At 39.7% G+C, this 25,233-nt stretch overlaps 1 protein-coding gene across 3 annotated transcripts in view; it reads left to right on the top strand.

Annotated features, from left to right (window-relative positions):
• The window catches only part of SHC4 (SHC adaptor protein 4), a 129,670-nt gene that overhangs the window by 88,037 nt on the left and 16,400 nt on the right, over positions 1–25,233 (top strand). For 2 of the 3 annotated variants that reach the window (XM_025884140.2, XM_073876965.1), the window contains 4 exons: positions 6,421–6,544; positions 8,070–8,241; positions 11,038–11,098; positions 18,623–18,802. In XM_025884140.2, the coding sequence (XP_025739925.1) occupies positions 6,421–6,544; positions 8,070–8,241; positions 11,038–11,098; positions 18,623–18,802 (537 nt within the window). The remainder of the gene's footprint in view (positions 1–6,420; positions 6,545–8,069; positions 8,242–11,037; positions 11,099–18,622; positions 18,803–25,233) is intronic. The other variant, XM_073876966.1, reaches the window with a different exon arrangement.

Raw genomic sequence — 25,233 nt, 5'->3', positions numbered from 1 at the left:
TTACATTACACTGGGGGAGAAAGGAACCATTTGGACACATCTGTGAACTAATGGAACTCGGCAACACTTTAGATATGAAGGTTGTTGAAGAAATAGAAATCAGATATTCCTGAGGACTTAATGAGATATTATATACAATGCAAATATCTCAATAGGTGGCTCGTAGTAAGTATATAATAAATGGTAGCTATTATTATTATTACCCTGTGTGATATGGATTAGTGTTGCCATTAAGAAAACAGGGATTATTACAAATGGGAAAAAAGACAATCCTCTAGAGAAACAGTGGGGGAAACCTACCATTTATTGCATGCTCACCACATGGCAGGCATTTCATCCTTACATCAACTCTCTGAGATCGGTATTAATTTATTCCTTTATTGTAAAAGCAAACACTGGCATTGAGAAAAGTGAGACTGTTTTCTTAAGCTCAGCCAGCTAATAAGCAAGTGAATCAACTCCCAGGTTCTGAGCACACCTTTACAAAAGAACATTACAAGGCACCAAGAAACATTTAGAAAATTTTACAAGTTTACTAGCTACCTTGTTAGCAATCAAATTATAGTTAGATACCATATTTCATCTTCAAATTTCAAATATTGAAAAAAGGTAAAATGGGGTTTAAAGTAGTAGTTATTTTTGGGCGCCTGGGTGGCTCAGTTGGTTAAGCGACTGCCTTCGGCTCAGGTCATGATCCTGGAGTCCCAGGATCGAGTCCCACATCGGGCTCCCTGCTCAGCAGGGAGTCTGCTTCTCCCTCTGACCCTCTTCCCTCTCGTGCTCTTTATCTCTCATTCTCTCTCTCTCTCAAATAAATAAATAAAATCTTTAAAATAAATAAATAAATAAAATAAAATAAAGTAGTAGTTATTTTTAACAATGCCTGTAGGATTGTGGATCCAAGTGTATTGGAGAGCAAGTTGACAGTTTGCATCCAAAGACTTGAAAAGGTAAATACTTTTGAACCAGCAATTTAACTTCTAAGGAAATAATTAGGGCATGCACAAAGATTAAGCAATAAAGATCATTGTCATGTATTATTTATATAATAGAAAAATAGAATTAATTCAATATTCATAAATAGCAAATTATGTAAATGAATCCATAGAATGTACTACTATGCAGCAATTTAAAGCTAGTGTAATAGAAGAATAGATAATGACCTGGGGTAAATGTCGACAGTGTTATTAAGTCAAAAAGCAGATTGTGAAACAATGTGCATAATATGACCCCAGGTAGTTTTTTGGAGGTAGATATCCTTAGAAAAAAGATTGGAAAGAAAAAGATGCCAAAATATTAATAGTAGTTATCTTTAGGTAGTGAGACTTAACATAATTTTTTTTCTTGGTGGGCCTTTTTATTTTCTAAAACTCCTACAGTGAGTATTTATTGTATTTGTAAAAAGAAATGTTCTAAATCCTTGAATAAATAAAGTAGTGAAACCAGAAAGAAAGAAGATGTTATAGAATTACCTAGTGAGTTTGGTTCATCTGGGGGAAATGTTCAGCAGGCAGGAGACGCTCAGGGTGGGAGAGGGGGATGGGAGTGTGGGGGGTAGGGGAGACAGAGAGAGAGACACCAGGCCTTCAGGTGCAGGTTTGGAAAAACTGCAACTTCATAGCCCTAAAAGTAAGCAAGCTCCAGGAGGAACCTGGAAAGGAGAGGGCTGGGGGTCTCAGGGAGTAGAAGTCAGAGGCAGTAAAGAACCAGAGGAGCAGTCAGCGGGAGGAGAGAAAATAAGGAGATGAGTATCATCTAAGAAGGAGGAAGAGCACATTTCTCTGGGAGAAGACATCCCAGAATGAGACACCTCAGAATGCCACATACTGAAAAGGAGCTGGGGGGGGTGGGTGAAGGTGGAAAATGCCTTTCAGTCGGGCAGTTAACAGGCCATTGGCCCGCCTGGGAAGCACAATGTCAGTAGATGGGATAAAGGTAGGAGAAGGCAGACCTCGGGGATGAGGAAGAACATGGCCCACAGTCAGAGGAATCCTGAATGTTCCCACCGCCTCTTATTTGTTCCGTTCACTTTTAGCGTTAATGTATTCAAATCAGGGCACTAGTCACTTTTTTCCATCTTGGCTAGGACCTTTTATAAAAGTGAACTCTGCATTTTATAAAAGGCCTTTTCTGTAGGAAAGGCAAGTTACCCTACGAATGTTTTGAATTTACTTAGTGACTAATATGGCTTGCCCCTGTAATTGCTATGAATAGGAAATCTGTATTCTCTTCACCTCTCACTCCAAATGTGTAGTAGTCCGGGAAGGTTTAAATATTTTCTCTGCATCTAGTATGTGAAGAGGCCCCAGTTTACCTGGGTACAGGAAGGTCCTGGTTCTCAGTCTCTCAAGAAAGTTTAAAAATTGTTTTAAAAGACTGTAAAAACAATTTAAATTAACCTATTTACTTATATATATGGTTATGGTTATAAAATCTATGCACGACTGCCCTGGTGACATAAGTTAACTATGGACTGACTGCTAGCTCGCCTCTTTGGCTCGGTTTCTTCCTAGGAGTGGAGGACTCCTTGCTTCAGTGTTACAGCGCCATCTGGTGGTTAACCTGAGATGCTGCACTTTTGAATTTCGAGTTTATTAAAAAAACAAAAAATAAACAAAACCAATCCCCCCCCCCCCGGTCTATTAAAAATAAATATAGACTAGTAAAGAAGGGCCTGTTATCTTGTAAGAATAGTTCTCAGTCTCTTGTCCATGAATATCCAATTAGGAGACCAAATGAAAAAATTGAAGAATATGAAGCTAAGATTTTAAAAAAATCCTCCTTAATACAGTACTTGATACCCGAAGGTAGAGTTATGGGTCTGTCTGGCTGCAGGTGGAATGAAAAGAACCCATATTTGCATCGGATTCCATCTCAGGCCTCCATGCAAAGTTATCATATCATTGGAAAGCCACATTCTTTTTTTGGCCTTTGGGACTTTTCATACACTTGTCTTTCTTTCTTCCCATTAGCTAAAGATTGGTCAATTCTTGGCCAACCTGGCTGCTTATCCAAGCATTTGGAGATGGGTCTAACCCTGGGAAATGAGCACATTTGTATGTGATTCAAAGCCCATCCGTATTCTGGCCCATGACCAAGCTCAAAAAGAACCAAGACAGTTTTTATAGAGCCGCATGTCCCTGAGTAGCAACAACAGCATTGTGTGTGTTCGCTGAAGGCAGGGAGGCTGCACAGGATATCTGCACAGGGTCAGCCTTTTTGTCTAGTGTCATTCCTTTCCTGGTGATGGGCACTGCTGTTTGTTTTCTATTCAGTCTTCTCAAAAGAGTAATATGGCAGTAATGAGGTTCTCCAAAGCAAAGCAGAACGTGTTGGTAGCATCAGCCCAAGAAGAGGACCAAATCCTCAAAGTATCAGAATCAGAAGAGTTGAGAGAAGTAAAAACATTTTGGAAGCATGTGAGAAGTGGTGATGGGTTTGGTTGTTTCCTTCCTTCCTGAGTATCCGCATGCCACAAGAACCCACATGCCTGTTTCCCCCGGAAGGCTTAAGCTGCTGTGACAGAGGGAAGTTAGGCTCTCTAGAAAGCAACAAGGGACTTCAAAGATCACCTGTGCTCTCTCTCGGCAGGTGAGGATATCGCTGCAAACCGACTCGTTTGGGGTCACACACATTGTGGCATAATTGGAATTTGAACTTGAATCTGAATCTTTCCACGGAGTTCTTTTAAGTGTTCTTGTTTTCTCATCGCCTTAAAGCGAGATACACTCATTTTTCTTCAGGTGTATAGATGTATGTACGTTTGTTTGAATTTCCTGCCTCTCTCATTATCTTCCTTCCTCTCTAGACCTCTTCTTGAACCTAAGAAAAAATAAAATTTAGAAAATCGTTTTCTGTATTTTGATATATTTCTGACGTTGACTTTATTTCAAATTGGACCAGAAATTTATGAGATGAAAAACAAAAGAATTCAAGTGAGTGAATTTCTTATCATAAGGTAACACAACTTCTCTTTGCTCAACTGGAGGGCACTTTCCAAGGCCACTTTGTAGGTGTAAGGATATCTCCAAGAGCAAAGCAACAGTGGCTGGAAGAACCTGCCTCCCTATGGGGCTCACTGCAGGTGTCATTTCAATGCAATTGAAGACAACTTCTTACATGAGAATTATTGATGTAATTCAGGAAAATCAATATGTATTCAATCAACACAATTTTTAAAACACCTTCTATGTGTTGGTTATGTGTGAAGCTACTGCAGAGGGAAAAAAAGAGCAATTTAAGATTACAATTTAAAGATAGATCAAACATTTTCCTTTGGTAGAAAAGATATACATTTATAGACATTCTTTTTTTTATTTTTAAAGATTTTATTTATTTATTTGACAAAGAGAGACACAGCGAGAGAGTGAACACAAGCAGGGGGAGTGCGAGAGGGAGAAGCAGTCTCCCCACGGAGCAGGGAGCCTGATGTGGGACTAGATCCCAGGACACCAGGATCATGACCTGAGCCGAAGGCAGACGCCCAATGACTGAGCCACCCAGGGGCCCCCATTTATAGACATTCTTAATTGGGTTTTGAAACTAGAATTAGCTCCTAAGTCTATATTAGGATCCAAGTTGCTTCTTTAAAGGGACAACCTTATAAGAAATGGTAATGATAATTCTTCTAGAGATTTGACACCTTGGCATTGTTTGATTTAATAAAACCCTCCCCCCCACACACAAACACATGCCTTCTAAAAATTTCATTTAAATCCTTTATTTTATCATTTTTTTTTAAAAAGATTTATTTATTTTAGAGAGCACAAGCAGGAGGGGGAGAGGGAGAGAGAATTCCAAGCAAACTTGAGCTCAGCGTGGAGCCCGACTTGGGGGCTTGACATGGGGTGCCATCTCATGGCATTCAGATCATGAGCTGAACTGAAACCAAAAGTCAGATGCTCAACCGCCTGTGCCACCGAGGTGCCCCTTCATTTAAGTCCTTTAAATGAAAGTCAAGTTAGTTCCTGAATGAGAATTATCTGGAGATTCCTTGAGATGAGTATTAACATAAGGCTAAGAAAAGAAACACTTGTAGGTTCTACTATCACATACTGGTATAGGCTCTGCAAATTCTATCAGATGTAAATGAATTGCCTTTTTCTCTAAATAGACACAAAATCCTTTCCAGGACAATGCAAGCACAAAATCATGCTTCCAAGTCAGCACAGTTAAATCATTCTATAAAGACAACTCTCTCTCCTCTCCTGAGGCATCCCTTTTAGTAATGTGTCCCAGTGTTGGTTTCACTGTTCCCGAGATCCATGAAGCTTCCCGGGCATCTACTCTAATTCCTCATGCACTCACTTATGCTTTTCTGTTCTTAGAGAATAGCTAGCAATTTTTATAACATTCTTATATATATTTAACTGTTATCAGAGCTTTTTCTCATCCCTCCATTCTTCAGGCTGTACAAGCCAATATATTTTTTAAAAATTTTATTTCTCATGAGACTTATTGCCTCCATATTAAAGTTATTCTTAGGGCTCTTTCTAAGCCATCCTTATGACACTTCCATTTCAATTAAATCTCCATTCTGCAAGGCCCTAAGCAAGACCCCATACTCTCACCAAAGCAAGAATGATATTCCATATGGTGGGAGGTGAATTTATAGTCCCTGAACATAAGCTCCTGTTTTTATGTCTGTCATAAAGCACTCTTTATGTTCTATCAGCTTCACCCTTCATAATTTATTTCTTTAAATTACTTCTGCAAATCTCCCCCTTCCCAGTAGCTGCTTCTCAGAGAAAGTATCTAATAACAATTTTAATATCTTCTGATCATAATCACAAAATCTTGTTTGTTTGTTTGTTTTTTAAATCTTCTTTTTGATGCTTGATGGAGATAGTTCTTTAGTAGGATTTTGAAGACAGGGATTACCACACCATCACTGCTTTGTAGTAGCAATGACAGGGCAAAGGGGTATTATAAAGCTCCCCTCTTCACCAGCAGCTCGTCCCCCACTTTGAGGGGAGAGGGGGTGGGGCGTGGGGGGAGGTTTGGAAAGTTACATTTTTGCAAAGACAAAATACCATGCAAAGAGCCTCATCTTCCTGTCAGATGGCTGCCCTAAGCATCTCCTGCACTGAATTCTAGAGCTAACTTCGAATATGAGTCACATTTTTGGTTAAGATCAGTCTAGTTTTATAACAATGTGGGCCCGAAAAACCTGTCTTGAGACCACAATTTGTCAGTGTTCTGAGATATTTCAGTGTAAAATATGAATGTTTCTTCTCTTTGATGCATATGAAATAGAAGGTATTCTTTTCTGCTACTTGAGAGCTGAAAAGAGCTTATAAACCTGCTCCCTTTTCCTCAATTAAAAGTTCATGTTCTGGAAATATTTTAACTTTATGTAACCTCTTCTTGTTGAAAATTTATTACAGTTTTTTTAATTTGTTTTTGTACATCCTCTTGCAGCCTGTCACATATTGGAATGCCGCAGTGGAATGGCCCAAGATGTCATAAGCACCATAGGGCAGGCTTTTGAACTCCGGTTTAAACAGTATTTGAAAAATCCTTCTTTGAATACTTCTTGTGAAAGGTCAGCCAAGCGTTCTATAATTATTTGACTTACTGTATTTATTTTGTTTTATTTTAAAATGAATTTTCAAACTAATGAAATGAATCACTTCTTTTCTTACAAATAGACAGTTTCAGTACAAACACGTAATGGCATTTTCTATTTTTCTTCCATTTATATTTGTCCAGGTATTTCTTCTTGCTTTGTATCCAAATTAAAGGAGACATTCAAAGTAAGAAGGGGTATGCCCTATTTCTCTGCTATTATACAGAGCTATGAATTAAGTAGTATCATAAAATAACCGACAGCAACACATTTCTCAGAATTGTTTCAGTCCCAGATCCCTTTCATACCACTAAAAAAAAAAAAAAAAAAAAAATCAACACTGAAGAGCAAAATAGTAAGAATCAAATGTCTATAGCAGGAATCACTGTTAGTTTGCTGGTTTGCAATGTAAATAGAGGTGCTCCATCTAACGTGTGGGAGGGCTGGAAGGTGATGTGACCCAAGGATCAGGTTGTTCTATCTGAGGCACAGAGAGTCTGTAAGGAAAGCTGAGCCCTTCAGGCCTGACAGACTCCAGTGTGTGTGGAGTGCAGTGAGGCCTCTGGCTTGCAGAATTCACACCGGAGAGACAAAACTCCCTCTTGGCCATTTTTAAATGCACTCCTCCCCCAATTAGTTATTTTGTGTATCAGCAAACACTGGGCTTGGAAATCTCCTTTTATAAGGCGGTGTGGGGTAGCAAAGGAGAGGGGGTTACTAGGAGGCCTTGATGTTGAATTTTTCCCAGGGTAACACTTACATCTTAGTGCTATCATTTTGTGACATGTAATGAACCCAACAAAACTATGTGGGTTGTTAGTGGAATCAGTTCAATCCAAAAGGGCTTGATTTATTCTTTTTCATAAGAAACTTTTACTAATTCCAGTTTGGACGTAAAGTTGTTTGTTTTTTTGTCCTGTTTCAATTTTAAAACAATGCATGTTTACATAAATCTACCCACTTGCCACATATGGTTCTAATATTTCTTTATGAATCCCGTATACTCCTCCAGATCTGTGCAGACAAGAGAGCTGGCCAGAGCTCTTACTTTTTTCATCTTGGTTTAATAAACTGGGCCAGGCCCTCTGCCCAATATCTAAATTTTTTTTAACAAAGCATTTCCAAAATGGTACAATCAAAGCATGCTGAAGATACTCAGGAAAACTTTATTTTTATATCCTACTGACAAAAATGACTTACATTCAGAGAGTTCAAATATATATGTGTGTGTGTGTGTGTGTTTCTTAATCACTGGGAGGAGACACAAAAGCATCACCCTTGGCACTTTTTGTTGGCTTAGCTTACTTTAATTGTCTATGGAAAGCTAAACAACCATCTGGTTGCTTCCATCCAGATGTTTGACATCACTTAAGAACAGCTATAAACTTAAAACATGAGTGCAAAGTTTTTCAGGATGATTTGCATGGTTGTGATCCCTCTACCTCCCCTGTAGCATTTGAATTCCCACCCAGCCTCTTGGGGATTCTTTTTTCCCTTACAGTGAGGAGGTGCCCATTGATGGTTCCGTGGAGGAGAGAGAAGACCACGAGTACTACAATGAAATCCCCGGGAAGCAGCCACCTGCAGGAGGTGTTTCTGATGTGCGGATCAAAGTCCAAGCCACGGAACAAATGGCTTACTGCCCCATACGATGTGAGAAGTTGTGCTATTTGGTGAGTGATGTTTTATTGTTACCGGAACTTAGTGATGTGATTCTGTCCTTGCCCCTGGAGAGTTTGATTTAAGAGTTTCCAAATGCTAGTTTAGAGAAAGTATCATCTCCCTCAGTACAGCGCCAGAGAATGAATCATTGTCGGAGCCTGCACTAGATCATTTTCACTCTGAATCCCTGAACCTCGGCCTATGTGGATAACTTCATGTCTCCCTTCGCTGGGAAGACCAGGGCTGGCCAACATGGGACGCTCAACATCACCCTTCCCGTCTCCAGTCTTGCTCTGTTCTCCTTGCTGCTCATCCTTAGCTACCGCCTCCACAGCCAATCCTGCCCCTGAGCTCCTGACCCCATCCCCTCCTGCCAACCCTCTGCCCTGGTTCTGTCCATCAACCCTGTCTCAGTCTTTATTTTCTCTTTGTCTACCAGTTATCTCTCTTCCATCTGCAAATAAATTTGGACTCCTTCAATCAACTCGTAATGTCTTATTTCCTTCTCATCTTCCTTTTACCCCACAAACTTCTAGAAAACATTGTCTCTATCCCAGTTTTCACATCAGCACTACATTTCTAAGATCTGAATTCTGCTTGATGTGATAGAAATGACTTGTACTGTGCTCACCAATGGTTTTTTGGTCACCGATGGTTTAATTGCTAAATCAGTTTTCTTCTTCAATACTCTGAATCTGTCTACAATCTGCCTCTTCCTTTTTTTTTTTTTTAGACATCTTCTGTTATCTTCTAAAGCAGTTCTGTTCTTTTTTTTTTAAGATTTATTTATTTATTTGACAGAGAGAGACACAGTGAGAGAGGGAACACAAGCAGGGGGAGTGGGAGAGGGAGAAGCAGGCTTCCCGCTGAGCAGGGAGCCCGATGTGGGGCTCGATCCCAGGACCCTGGGATCATGACCTGAGCCGAAGGCAGGCGCTCAACGACTGAGCCACCCAGGTGCCCCTAAAGCAGTTCTATTCTTATAGAAAAGTTGAAAGAATTACGCAGTGAACGCTCATACACTCACCATCTAGAGTCTACAATTAACTACAATTAATATTTCACTAAATTTGCCCTGTCATCCTGTGTAGCTCTCTCTCATCCATCAACACATCTTATTTTTGGTATGTTTCAAAGTAAGTGACATTTTTCTTTTTTTAAGTTTAAATTTTGTTAGTTAATATATATAGTGCCATATTCGTTTCTGGACTAGAATTCAGTGATCCATCACTTACATACAATACCCAGTGCTCATCACAGCAAGTGTCCTCCTTAATAGCCATCACCTGTCTAGCCCATCCCCCACCCACCACCCTCCATCAACCAACAGTATGTCCTCTGTCATTAAGAGTCACTTATGGCTCATTTCCCTCTTTCCTTTCTTCCCCCCTTCCCATATGTTCATCTGATTTCTTTCTTAAATTCCACATGTAAGTGAGATCATATGGGATTTGTTTTTCTCTGACTGACTAATTTCACTTAGCATAATACACTCTGGCTCCATCCATGTCATTGCAAATGGCAAGATTTCATTCTTTTTGATGGCTGAATAATATTCCAGTTTGTGTGTGTGTGTGTGTGTGTGTGTGTGTGTGTGATATTCCAGTTTGTGTGTGTGTGTGTGTGTGTGTGTGTGTGTATCTCACATCTTCTTTATCCATTCTATCAGTTGATGGACATTTAGGCTCTCTCCATAGTTTGGCTGTTGTTGATAATGCTGCTATAATATCTTTTCTTTATATCTTATTTTCTTCTACTCCCTCCTCTGCAAACCCAAGCCCTTGCCCTTACCACCCTTTCTCTGTCTTTGGCCTTGCCCTTGGTTTCTCTTCTGGCAGAACATCTGTATACAAACTCCTCCAACTTCTCTGTTTTCAGCCATTACCTATTTCTCCAGCTATAATGCCATAAGCATTACATTGCTTGTGTTAAGGTTGAACTCAGCATTTTCTCCTTGACTCCAAAGCACATTCCTCTACTGATTTACTCATGTTTATTAATGGCACTGCTATTCTTTCATTAATCTGCAGTCTTTTGTTTTTTTCACGCTCTGGGCTCCATATCAACTCAGTCTTCAAGACCTAGGAGTCTACCATGAAATCTTTTGAATCTACCCAACCTCTCACATTCCTATTGCACCTTTCTAAGTTCTGGTCTTCACTTGCTCACATGATTCTGAAAACCCCTTTCTTGTCTCCAGTTTCATTCCCCCAAACCCTTCAGCATGGTACTGCCAAATTAATCCTTCTGAAGGATAGATATTGCCCTTTTCAAAGGCATCAGTGATCTCATTCCATTATTGAAGACATCTATCTATCTATCTATCTTTGGGATCATTGCAATCCTTTGATGGATGAGACTTTCAAGGACGAAAAGTGAGTCTGGCATAAACCTCAGTAGAGTAGGGCTCCAATCTGTCACTGTTAGATAGGGGTTTGCTAAATACTGAGTGTTTATACAAGTGCCCTGGAAATCACACTTTCTGGCTGAAACTTGGATTGAGTCCTGGAATGGGACCTCCCAAGCAAAAGCAGTAACCCTAAGGCTATAGGCCTTATATTGGCAGTCTTTATGACTCCCCCCCTTCAAACCCACCTCTGCAGCCCCCAACCAATGCACTACCACAGGAGTCTCTGCTCCTCACCCAAAATCCCAGTTTCCTGTCAGACACTTCCTGTGTCAGAAAGTGAAGTCGTCTGCCATATTCTGCTGGGAGCATTACTAGTGTTCTGTTTGTTCTGTTTGTTTTTTGAAAGTATGACTGTATACCACATTTGTAAGTGTTTCACAATTTGTTGTTTGTGCAGCCTGGGAACTCCAAGTGTAGCAGTGTGTACGAGAACTGTTTAGAACAAAGCCGGGCAACAGGTAGGTACAATTGTCCTTCCCCATCTGCCACTCTCCTTGTCCCTTGCAAGTATTATGGTTGTGTGCGGCCCTGGCTCTTACATACTTCATGGGGAAGGCAGGTGTATATAACCAAACACATAATGCTTTGGCTGCAGGCTTCCCACGTTCTGAGAGGCCTAGAATTACCACATGTGTGTAACTTGGAAGCTTCACGGTTTTGCCTCGTGCTTGTGTGCTCTACCACACCATCATTCTACCTTAGGAGGTCTTGCACTGCTTTCACATCATGAAAAGTCTTCCTGGAAAACTGCTTTCTCTGCTCACAACTCAAGGGAGTTCCACTTCAAAGAAGATCAGACATTAAGCTAATATGAAAATTGATGTGTGTCAAATCCATTAGGATTAAGATAAAATCTTTAAGCAGAAAACAAAAAGAAATCTGAAATGTGAGAGTCCCAATTAGGGGCCCATGTACCCCATACTTCCCAGGGCATTAAGTGTCTTATTACTGCCCATGATAATTGATGTTGGGCACAACTTTTCCACAACACAAATGTAGAATGTCAACCATCAGATCGGAAATATGTTTTCATGAGTTCCTAGATCACTGCTAGTTAGTCATTTAATTCTTATAAATTGTTGAAAGTACTTATTTCTTTGGGAAGCAAAGTTTTGCAGCATTAGAGGGTGAGAGAATTGGATGGTAGAAGTAATAGGGTGGAGGATAAAGTTGGATAACCACACTTAGGGACTCAAATTAAATTAGCAGGAACTTGCCACCTAGAAGGTAGTCACTTCTAAAGTTACTTTTATACTTCTTACGGAATTATGCCAGTGTAATTTATTAATTTTATTATTATTATTATTTGAGAGAAAGAGAGAGTGGAGGGGTGGAGGCAGAGGGAGAGAGAGAGAGAGAGAATCCGAAGCAGGCTCTGCCCAGCGTGGAGCCTAATGCAGGGCTCTATCCCATGACCCTGAGATCATGACCTCAGCTGAAATCAAGAGTCAGACGCTTAACTGACTGAACCACCCAGGCGCCCCTAATTTTATTATTTCTTATACAAGGGGGATACATGAAAATTTATCATTTTAGGTTCAGCTCTGATTACTATCTTTCTCCACTGTGCAAAATAATAGGAGTAATGAGCTAAGACAGTATTGTTAATTCTTTAAAAATATGGTTCTTTTTGATAGATATTAAAATTCCCTGCCATTCTTTAAAGTCATTTACAACTTTAACCTAACTTTTAATAATATGACTAAAACAAATTAAATTAATGGGAAGTGTAAATGTCTTTTTACAACTATGCTCCCTAGGAGCTATATTCCTCCCTCCCTCCTTTCCCTTACTTGGAAATCCCTAACCTAAGGATTTAATAGTCAGGAACATATCACATATGCCCAGTCTTACAGTCATTTCCTACCTGTGTTGAAGCTCACTTGGAAATATCTCTACATCCTGTTTCCTCTCATCCTATATTCTTCATTTATGAAGAATTTCTGCCACACATTCTTCACTCAGTGGCTATTTACGAGGACCTCCTGTGGGTCTGGCACTATGCAAGGACGTAGGAATGGAATCACAACCAATACTCATGTTGTTTGCAGTTTAAGCAGGAAGACACACCTTAAGCAAATGCTTACAAATAGGATGACTGTTTCAAAGCCCAACATGTCATGGGAACAAATAACAGGGAAACCTAACTTGATCTGAGGGGCTATAGAGGGTCTCGCTAAACTCTCTACAAGCAAACAACCAAACCAGGACCTGAGGGATGAGTGGGAATTATCCAGGCACAGAGAAGGAAATGGGGAAGGAGGGGCGAGAGAGGGAGAGAGAGAGAGAGAGAGAAAAGTATAAATGGGAACCAGAATTCCTGGTGTGCCGGGACCACTTCCTGGATCACTGCAGAGAGAAGACAGGGGAGAGAGAGAGTCTTGGACCTAGACAGAGTCCTAAGGAACTCCAGAATTTTGGGTCCTATACAGATCCCTCTCTCCCAGCTTATCCTCCCCCTTTCCATTAAATAGTCATCGTGGCACATCCTCCTGTTCTCAGTCACCTGGCTTCTGAAGGCAACTCACTGAAGGAAAACCCTCGCCCTTCCTAGAATGACGTAACATATGCTAAATCACAACACGACCATTGGAGAAAAGGAGCACGGTCTCCTTTTTTCCCATCAAGAACCACAAAACATACATTTACGAAGGAATTAATGAATATAGAGGTACCGTCTCAATCTTATTCAAGATATTTCTTTTTGTAAGTGTAACCTTGTCATAGAATCCAATCTATTGTTTCTGTTTATCTTGGTTTTAATTCTCCTTCAAACCCAACAAACAATGTAACCCCTTATTCTTTCATGGTATATATATGCCTTAAGCCAATATAAGCAGATCCAAACTTATGAACAGACTTTATTTGGAGCCTGGAATATGCTTTTCCAGAATTAGTTGATTACAGGATTAATTTTAGCCATGATGGCTATCTCCTAGACAAGTGCACCATGTTCTTGAATTCTGGTTTGCTTGTACTAGAGCTTAAATGTATATTTTGGAATGACAAATACAACGATAGAAGATTCTATTGGAAGTGCCTGTTCTTCAGTTGCACTTCAACTGTAGGATAGCCTGGAACCAGTACAGAGCTACCTTCCTTGTGGTGGCCTTGAGCTAACAGTTCATAAATGGGAACTTTTCAGAATCTTGGGGAGGCGAGAGATGGTGTTTGCAGTTTGGAAAAAGTCCTCCAGCTGGATACTTTCTTCCCCTGAAAATCACAGAGCTACAACATTTTTTCCTTAGAAAAGCAGGTTCTAAGTTCCAGTGAGGAGCCAGAATGCTAGGAAGCCATCTCCCTAGACCTCAGCCACTAAGACCGTAGAGGGATAGAAGAGCTCACCCCCTGCTCCAGGGGCCACAATAATTAAGGCCACTCCTATTGTGGTAGGAAGGACTTTGCTACTGTGGTGTCCATTCATTCACAGACACCCAGAAATCAGGTGTTCCTAGCTTGGGTCCTGCCTGTGACTACTTGGGCTTATGTTTAAAAACTATTCTGAAATTCTTGACCAGTGAGCAAATTAATAGCAGTTGCCAGAATAGCAAATACATGTATTTTATGGCTTTTCTTAGAGATTTATACATAAGCATTTGAGAGACTCCTGTACAAATAGTCTCAATAAGATTTGGCTTTTTTCCTCCCAAGACGTTTATTTATTCAAATACTGATTTAAAACTTGAATTCCAGTATATTATAAATACTGTAATAGGCTTCTGCTGGTTGAAGAAGTTAATTATATTTATCACCAGACTTCTAAAAGAAGTCTATCCCTACTATTAAATTCCCTTATGGAAAAAATTAATTAGCAAAACAGAATAATGTTTCCCTGACCCTCCAGTTAAAATGGAAATAAGATACTTTTAATCAAAAAGACATCAAATTCCTGCAAACCCTAAAGGTTTGCACTTAAAAACTTTGGTACTGAAAGTATACACACTGTGTACATTGTGTATTTGTTTTCTGCCACCAATCTTTTCTTTGGCAGGTTGGATAGGCTCTTGGAGTAATAGTTGGCAAAAAGAAATTTTGGAATGCATAATGGCTGGCATATGTAGTTAAGCTCTTGTCATCCACACACTTGACCCAAGAAAGATTTTAAATTTGGGTATAGAGTACCCAAATTTATTTTGGGTACATATATATTTTTTAAGGCAACATTGCTGAGTTAAATATAATAGTGCAGTTGAAGGAAAGGAATGGTCGTTTTCAAGAGAGACTGGGAAGGATATGAATGCTTTTGTGTAATCCTGTGGAATGGTAAACCTGATGTGGTCAGCTCATGCCATGCTCTCTGAGGGGCGGATGAGTCAGTGCCCCGTGCTAAAGGTTGATTCAGAACATAGTGCTGAGAAAGGAAAACCAGGTAGACATCCAGCATCTGTTCATTCTGCTGACAAAACATTTTTCTTTTGAGCACCTGCTTCACACCAGGCATTGAAGATGCAGAAAAATCACAGATAAATGGGTTCTAGTCTCTTTTTAAGGACTCGAGGAATTTGCAGTCTCAAGGGGAAGACAGACAGACAAGGAAACAGATACCTGCATTATGTTATGGAGTGGTACCTGACCCAGCCTCGGGGAGGGAGGGATGAAGAGAAAGGCTTCTTGAAGGAGGTGGGTTCAGAACAGAATCTTAAAGGGCAAATAGGGATTAGGTACAGAAAGGGATGGCAGGAGATAAGAACCATGTGCAGAGCCCCAGCATCAATGAATAAATAGGTAACTGAGCAGCTATTATCTATTAAGCAGGCACTATTCTCAGTGAGTGTCTCACCCACATTCTTTCATTTATCCTCACAACCATATTTTAAGCTAGGCACCCCCATTTTACACATATGAAAACTGACACTTAGAGACATTAAGTAACTTACCCCAGGCCACACACAACAGTAAGAAGTATCACAGGGATTTGAACTCAGGTCCATGTTAATTTAGAAGCAGACGTCTTACAGACACTTTTGATCATAGTCTACTTTCAGTAAATTTTTATCAGCAGACACTCCTAAATAAGTGATAATTCAATCACATATAAGTTATATATATATATATATATGCTAATATGTTATGCGTGTCTTATAACACACACACAAAAATTGAACATTTCAAAGTTAGAGTTAATGATAATAAAACATTTAAAAAATGTCTTGCTCGAACCATGAGAGACTATGGACCCTGAGAAACAAACTGAGGGTTTTAGAGAGGAGCAGGGTGGGGGGATGGGTTAGCCTGGTGATGGGTATTAAGGAGGGCATGTATTGAATGGAGCACTGGGTGTTATACGCAAACAATGAATCATGGAACACTACATCAAAAACTAATGATGTAATGTGTGGTGACTAACATAACATAATAAAATAAAATTTAAAAAATGTCTTGCTGACATTCATAGACAATGTTAATATGTTATGTTAAAATATGTTAATATGTTAATAAAATTATGCTAATATATTATGCATGTATTATAACACACACACAAAACAGACCATTTCAAAGTTAGAGTTAATGATAATAAATTTAAATTGTCTTTAAAAAATGTCTTGCTAATTATAGTGGCTGAATACTATCATTAGATAATATCTCAATATCTCAAGATAATATCTAAGTGTATACTGGGCTGTACACTGGGATGTATACTGGGATAATGTGTCCCAATATACATTTAGAGCATTTACTGACAAAGAAAATAAACTTAAATCCACATTTCGAATCTTAATCATTTTAACTTTTGGGAGGCCAAAGTTCTGATCTAATTAGATCGTTCTTGTTTATAAGCTCATAACGCAGCTGAGGAAGAGTTTGTAATAAAAGAATGATCTTAAATCTTTGATTTATTTGCAGTGATCTTTTAGCCACTTATCCATTTACGAAAGTAAGTTTAGTTTAAACTAGATAATATAATTCATAAATCTACGTAACCAAGCAAATGGAGGAGGCTGTCATATGTTGTAAAATGCAACAAAGAAGTGAGGTGCCCTGACCCCCTGTCCTTCTTTAGAAATCCCACGCCTCCCTCAGGATATCCCACATACGGAGTGTGATGGGGGACAGCATGATGCCCAATAGCTGGCAGACCAAGAGAAAAGAAGGAGTAGGTAGTAAGGCTGTAGTCTTCTGACTGGGCTTCCCCTATTTGGTGTACCCTTGAGTTTCTGTATTTTATAAGAATTATAGCGCTATTCATCGTGATGTGAAATCCAATATAAAGTTGGTCCTTTTGGGGCCACATTAAAGGGGTTTAATGACGGAGACAATAAAAGGACTGATGTTTTATGGTAAGACAATGGAATGTCAGTGTCACCACTTCAGATCAGCCTCGTAGGAATCTTGTAGCACATACGGACAAAAATATAAATGTACTTGTTTAAACAGAAAAACAAAAACATTCTGTCCTGGCATTCTGAGGACAGAACCATCTGGATGGTACAAAATACCTCATGCCATTAGGTACTGAAATATGGTGCTAGCATCCATTCATTCAGTAACTATTTGTTGTCATCTTATGTGCTGGGTGTGTGCTAGGAGACAGGATCCCTCCCTACCTTCATGGAACATGCAGTCTAGATGCAGCTCAGGCATTAAACAAAATGACATAATAAAATTAATTACTCTTGTGAAAAGGGCTCCAAAGGTGAAGAACAAACTTCTAGGAAAGCAGAGAGACTTAGTGTAGTCTGAGAATGTCAGAGAAGGCTCTATTGAGAAAAGAGATGTTTAAACTGACACCTGAAGAGGGAGAGTCACAGAGAAGGCATGGGAAGAGCATGTCAATCAGACAAGATGGCCTTACGGTGGAGATTATCCTTCAAGAAGGTCAATGGGACTGAGGGGCATGGGGGTGCAAGGGAAGCTGGGTAGGCGGAACCAGGGCTTGGGGCTTGTTGAAGAGTTTGAGTTTTATCCAAAGAGCAATGGAAGGCAGTTAAGGGGTTTTTAAACCACTGAAAAATATGATCAGATTTCAGTAAAAAGATCATTTTGGCCACAGTGTATAGACTAGAATGGAAGAGGAGGGAAGAGTAAGAGGAAGAAGGAGATGACCCGAGGGGTGAGTTCTTTCCATTAAGTACCAGAATAAACATCAACAGTTGGTTTGAGGCTGAGCTTGGCAAAACAAAACTTTGGGCATAGAGAGAAGACAGACATTCCGTTCTTAATAATTTAAGTAAAGAGGCTTTTTTGAAAAACAGTTTAGGGGCGCCTGAGTGGCTCAGTTGTTTCGGCATCCAACTCCGGATTTTGGCTCCGATCATGATCTCAGGTCGTGAGATTGAGGCCCATATTGGGCTTCACAGTGGGTGTGGAGCCTGCTTAAGATTCTCTCCCTCTGCCCCTCCCACCCCAGCTGGTGTGTGCGTGCTCTCTCTCTAAAAAAAAGTGGGGCACCTGGGTGGCTCAGTGGGTTAAGCATCCGACTCTTGGTTTCAGCTCAGGTCATGATCTCAGGGTTGAGGGACTGAGCCCCACGTTGCGCTCTGTGCTCAGAGCAGAGTCCACTTGTCCCTCTCCCCCTGCTTGCTCTCTCTCTCTCTCAAATAAATAGAGAAATAGATAAAAATCTTTTTAAAAAGGCAGTTTAAATAATAAATATTCAAGTTCTGTATGGCACGTGTGTTTTCTCAGTTCCTGGACTGCAGCCCTGAGCAGTGTTAAGTGCAGGTTTGTGTTGTTTGCTGGACAGTTGGCTCTCTTTTTTTCTCTGGCCATTCCTCTTGGGTCTTCCTGGTTTGTTTCCTGTCTGGTGTTGAAGCAGTGGGTCAGCTGAGGGGCCGGCAGGGAGAGTCGGAGGCCAAGGAAAGGGTGCTTTCTCTCAAAGCCTGGTGCTTATCTTGTTTTTACAGGTCAAATCTAGAAGTCAGTATTCAAATCTGTATAGGGTGGGGGTGGCTCTTCCCTTCCTATCAGTTCTAGACTCAAACATGATTTTACTTACTGTTTACAAGGTAAAAGTATGATACGTTGATCATTAATCACTGTAGGTAATACACTGGAGAGAGGAGTGCAGTCCCATCGAGATGCCTCATTAATGAAGCACACCTGTCGAGTGGATTTCTTCAATGACCCCTGCTACATAAATACACAGGCTCTTCAAAGTACACTTGCCTCTGCCCCAAATCAAAGCGCAGCTCACCCCTTGGGGAGCCCATGGCACCGTGAAAGTAAGTAGCTGCTCACCATCTGTATTAGCTTCCTGTGGCTCCTGTAACAAGTTACCACAAACTGGATGTCTTGAGGCAACAGAAATTTATTCTTTCACAGTTCTGGAGTGGTTCCTTCTGGAGGCTCTGGAGGACGATCCATTCCATGCCTCTCTCATAGCTTCTGGTTGGCAATTCTTGGTGTTCCTTGGCTTATAGACACGTCAGTCTCTGTCTCAGTCTTCACGTGGCTTTCACCTCTACGTCTCAGACCTCTCTCTCCTGTGTCTTCTAAGACAATACCTTTCTCTTCTAGGTCGGCCCTAAATCCAGAAAGATCTCATCTTGAGATCCTTAACTTAATTACACCTGCAAAGACCCTTTTTTCAGATGAAGCCACATTCACAGGGACTAGGGATCAGGAATTGAACGTATGGGGGCTACTGTTCAACTAACCACATTATCTCTCATTTTCAGGAAGGCTATTTCATTGGCCTCATTTTCAGGGAACAAAAAGGATTATTTCTTACTAACTGCAGAGATGTTATGGATTTCAAGGTTTTGGGACTTTGATTTTGAGTAATCTTTTCAGATACTTCGATGGCTCCCAACTTTTGGTTTCTGCTGTGTGCTTTTGCTGAAGGAAGGACTGTCAAAGCCAGGAGATAATTTTGAATTTGTTGGCTTGCATGAGGAACAGTGACTATTACTTGGCTCTGTTTAGTGATGGTTTTAATTTTATTCGTCTCAAAACTTCTTGGTGAGTCATCTATACAGCACTAAAATAAGATGGCTTTCTTCAGCCATATACTCTGAGTAAAATACAGTAAGACAAACATCATTTTCCTGCTAGATTGCTTCCAGGGGTAAATACATAAACAGGAACATAAATAAATAAAAGCAAAACAAACCAAAAGCCTACAATCCATTAAAAAATAAGTAAGCCAAAAAATGCTTTTTATAAAATATTAAAGTCTGTTGGGTTCAAATTTGGGTGAGCCAAATTTGGTTCACTCCAAAGACAGAGAGCCAGTCATTCAGAAAGTCCTTTTGCTAGCCGAGGAAGTCTCTCCAGACCCAAGGGCAACTTTCCAGCTGGTGTGAGCAATGACAAGATGAAATTTAGAAGGAGATTTTGCTGAGCCTGGGCTTCATCAGACCACCTTAACTCCTAAACTAAGAAACAAAGGTCCTCATTGCCCAGCCACGTGACAAGTAAGCCATCTTCTTGTAAGCTTTCTAAGATCAGTCTTGGCACCCAAACAACCTGGTTGGATTCTCTGGAAGCAAACACCGAGATGGGGATTTGGCATGTGTGTGGGGGGGTCTTTACTGGGATCACTATCAGGAAGGGAGGGGGAGGAAGTAGGCTTGGGCAGAGGGAGAAGCAGGCCTGACAGAGCCTCAGCTAACCCTACTGAGGGTTTGTGGGGCCCACCCTACTTGTCCCACACTGGGCCCACAGGGCTGGCCCTTTACCCCACGTGTCTCAGTCTGTAGGTATAGGCTGTGTGAGGAAGGGCAAGCCTTTGGGCAAGGCAGCTCTCTGCAGGTGAGGCAGACCCTCAAGGGGCAGTCAGCAGCAGGCTGTCTGATGACATCTGGGGACTTGGTCCTTCACTGAAGAGTTATCAGGGCAGTGCATCTCCGGGTTCACCACAGAGGGTATCTTGTGTCACGGATGATGGGATATGCAGTCAATCCATATTTTTGCACAGAACTTAACTGTTCAGTGTACAGTGACCAGTGTGGATAAGGCAATATTTGTTGGAGGGACGGTTTTTTGAAAAAAAGTTTCTGGAACTCAGGTATTGAAAGTAATTTGCTAAGAATATATACTGGATAGCTTCCATTTCATGGACTTTTCAAAGCAACAATGAATTATTAGAAAACTCATTTAATGGGTAGCCCAAATGAGGTGATCTGGGATATTCGTTGATTCATAACTGCAATTCCTTTATAAACAGATCTCTAATGTTAAAAATATTTATAACTCAGCCAGGATATGGAAGCAACCTAAGTGTCCATTGATAGACAAATAGATAAGGAAGGTGTGTGTGTGTGTGTGTGTGTGTGTGTGTGTGATGGAATATTACACAACCATAAAAAGGATGAGATTGTGCCATTTGCAACAACATGGATGGACCTTGAGAGTATTAGTCAGAAATAAGTCAGACTGAGAAAGACAAATGCCGTGCGATTTCACTCATATGTGGAATCTAAAAAGAAAGCAAATGAATAAACAAAAGAAAGAGCAGAATCAGACCTATAAATACAGGGGAAAAAACTGAGGGTTGCCAGAGGAGAGAGGGTTGAGGGGATGGCAAAATGGGTGGAGGAGAATGGGAGATACAGGCCTCCAGTTATGGAATGAATAAGTCATGGGAATAAAGGCACAGCATAGGGGGAAAAATCTGTATAATTTAAGCAAAGAAACGTTGCCTTTTGCCATAGACAACTAAAGGTAAAAATCAACCTATAATAACATTCCTGTCATTAGTTGAAAGTAAATAAAGCCAGTTTTGTCCAAAATTGTATCGTCAAAATGTGTTTTCACTGATTTCAGCCTTCTTTTTTCATCCTTTTGCCTCTCCCTGCATTGGTGGCAACATGTTTAATAACTTAGGCTTCGGGTACTTTTTCACTCTTTATTTCCTACTAGGCTATAATGTACCATAGCCCTCCTGGGCTTCTTGCTACCATTGCTCTCTCCAAAAAAAAATTAATTCCAACTCCAAAAGTATAAATAATGTTGATTTAATAAAAATGAAGTAAGATGGAATAGGGATAACTTTATACATACTTTTTTGCAAAATGTCTTAAATACACTTTTTAACCTTTTCTCCTTAATGTTTCCTGCTATTTCTTTCCTTACTTCCTCAAACATCCTCGTTAGCTTCTTTAGACCTACTTAGCCTCCCTTTTCTAGACAGAAGCTTACTGATTAGTTCAGTAAGACAAAACAAAACCAAATCTAGAGACTTGAACCTAGTATCTCTCAAGCATACCTCCTGGGCTCCTCAAACCATCCTATCACACCACCAATATAAGAAAAGCTCAACACAATCTTTATTTTTATCAAACATGGCAGAAGGAAATTACTAGCATCGATATGATCTAATTTGTGTATCAATTTATTGTTTCAGTATAAGCAGTCATAACAAAGAAACTCTGTCGATATAATAGTGTAAAAAAGAGCAAAGTTTACTTTCCCAGTAGCCCACAGATTGGTGGTATAGGACTGGTAAGACTGACTGCTTTGTGATTCTCAACACCTGGCTTCTATCTCTGGTCTAAGGTGTTGCATCTCTGATCTAAGAGTTTCAGTATGGTCTGAGTTCTTTAATCTGGTCTGAGGTCTTTGATCTCTTGTCTACAAGCTTGGGCTCTCGCTATCACATGAGCATTCAGCCAGTAGGAAGACAGAAAGACAAGAAGAGTGTGCATACATTCCTTGAAAAGACAGGACCCAGAAGTGGCAGGCATCGTTTCTTTTCACCTGCCCTCGGCACAGCTTAGATATGTAGTCATACCTAGCTTCAAAGGACCTAGAATAGTTGTTCTGGCTGGGTGGCCGTGAGCCCAGCTATAACTTAGGAACTCTATAACGTCATGCAAGGGAGAACAGATATTCGTATACAACTAACTGCCTGCTGCAAATATCCATGAGCTGTTCTTTTCACATAGAACACATTTGCCCTCTCCCAAAGGGAGACCTTGCAAATATCTCATACAATTAGTGCATCCAGTTTAAAGCCCATGACATCTGGATGATGTGAAGTCCTCTTGATCAAAATTGGATGGGGATCCTTATTATTTGCCAAGTTGTCTGTCCCTTCCCACACCCAAAATTAGTGCTGAAAAGAGGGATAAGATAACTATAATAAAAAACATATGTTCACAAAAGGGAAGCACGCAAGACACATGGGGGTCACTGGTACATAGCAATAACCTAATCCCGTCAGTCAGGAATTGTGGAAGCCTCCCTGAGCTGGAAGTAGAGAAAATGATTTGCTTGGACTCTGGTTCAGCTTTATGAGCGGAATCTCCTTGTCCGTTGTTATCTGTGGGCCTGGGCTGTGCCCTTTGGGTTGTTCCCGTCATTATGCTCCGTGGACACATCTAAAGTCCATGTTTGAGAAAGCGCCTTTCTTAGGGGCATCATCACCACGTTTGCAGCCTACTTTCTGTAGGTGTGGGCTTGATAAATTTAGAAGCCAAAAGCCATAGACAAAGAGGGATTGTGATTCATTGGCAATGTAATTGCTTTAAAAACTTAGTAGGATTCTACTTTATTTGCTTAGAGTCAGTTCCTCATGAAATTTCCTACGTTACTTTACTATCCTCCTATTGCCTGAAGGATGCCTTCTCTCTTTCCTGTTATTGGTAATTTTTGTGTTCTCTCTTCTTGATCAGTGTTCTTTGAGATTTATGAACTTAATTGATCTTTCTAAAGGACCCAGGTTTTGGTTTCATTTTTTCTATTGTTTTCTATTTTTTGTTTCATTGATTTCCATTTTTATCTTTTTTTATGCTTTCCTTCTACTCTTGGTTAAATTTTCTCTTATTTATCCAGTGTGTACTGTATTTTCTTCTATTGGCTTTATAGTTTTATTTCCATAATAAAATATTTACTGCACATGAACTTTATATTTTCTATGAGATAGGGGGTCTAACTTCATTTTGCCTATGTAAGTGATCCAATTTTGCAAACACCATTGACTAAATAATCTCCTCTTTTTCTAATGTCACCTTCCATTGGACTAGATTCTTTCCATGTATGTGAATCTGTTTCTGGGCCTTATTGCCCTACTTATGTGTTCTATACCAGTATATTAATTAGTATGGCTTTGTAATATATCTTAATAGACATAATTCTTCCTTTATATTACAAATAATTTTTCTCTGGGTACTATCTCAAACTTTCACTTATTATTGACATTATACCAACTTTTTAGACACTTTGCAGAGGTGAATGTATTTTTCCCCTCAATAATTCAAATAAATTCCTATTTTATAATTTTCATACACCCAAGATTCCATATTGATAAACAATATATGGTCAATTCCCATAGTTCATGGATTCCATATGTGAGAATTTGTTTACTTGCTGATATGTATTTGTAACCCCCAAATACTCATGGCACTTTTTTGGTCGTATGTAGACATGCACAGAGCAACAAAAAATTTGAGTTGTCCCACGCACACTTTTCCAGTTAAGGTCAAACAAGGTAATGCTCTGCCTTCTTGTTCCAGCTCTCATATGGTAAAGAAGTATCCTTTTGCAGCCCATTTAGTGCCATGTATTTTGCATTTTTGTGCTATTTGTTGATGATTTTGCTCTTTAGAATAGTCTCTGAGTGTTGTGCCGAAGTGCTATTGTTCCCAAGTGCAGAAGATTGTGATGTACCTGATAGAGAAAATCCACATATTGGATAAGCTTCATTCAGGCAGGCATTGGCTGTAAGTTCAGTGTTCTTGAATCAACAGTATATATGAAATAAGGTGTCTTTAAACAGGAACACACATAAAACGAGGTTATGTATTGATCGAATGATGAACATGTTCTGACCTGAGGCTTGGGGGAACCTAACCCTGGGAACAGTGTTTCAGTTTTGACTAATTCAGCGTTCGTAGCAACTTTGTAAAAAAACAAACAAACAAACAAACAAAAAACCTACCACCAATGAAGAGAATTAACCACTTACAGTCCTCTCAAATCACAGATGGAGTCTTTTAACATGATGTGGTGGGGGAAGGGTTGGCTTTTCTTCCCACAACAGAAAACTGAAGATTGTCCCCCCAACCCCAACACTTTTCTCACTAATTTAATCCCTCTTCTGAATTTATCTTTAGTTATATGACTATCCTGACATTTGTATACATTTTTTTATTTTATAAATAGATTTTTTAAAATTCAAAAGTAACACAAGTGCTCATGGAAGAAATCCAAATAATAAATATGGTATAAAATCTAAGATAAAATGTACCTCCTCAAGTTTCAATACTGGATTCAACTCCCTAGATAGTAACAGTTTCTTCTGATCACTACCAGAATGTTAATGCATAGTTAAGTATCTATCTACCTACTTATGCGTGTCTATCCATCTAGACACCTACCTGTCATCTATCTCCTTTAAAAATAAAGCTATTTTCTTTCTATACTTGCTTACTTCACTCTTCCATTTTAGACATTTGTCCAAATTAGCATGTAATATTCTTATTATTTTCTTTTTTCCAGTTTTACTGAGATATAATTGACATATAACATTGTACTAGTGATTTGATAATGTATATATTGCAAAATGATTAACACACTAACTTTAGTGTGGTATCCATCCGTCACCTCACATAGCTATAAAATTTCTTTTCTTGTGATGAGAACTTTGAAGATTTACTCTCTTAGCAACTTTCAAATATGCAACACAGTGTTGTTAACTATAGTTGCAGTT

Source organism: Callorhinus ursinus, unplaced genomic scaffold, assembly GCF_003265705.2.
Source record: "Callorhinus ursinus isolate GAN/ISIS: 27379988/994484 unplaced genomic scaffold, GSC_fseal_2.0 scaffold25, whole genome shotgun sequence".
Classification (NCBI taxonomy): Eukaryota; Metazoa; Chordata; class Mammalia; order Carnivora; family Otariidae; genus Callorhinus; species Callorhinus ursinus.
Note: the sequence above shows the minus strand (reverse complement) of the source record. Positions and strands in the feature narration are given on the sequence as shown.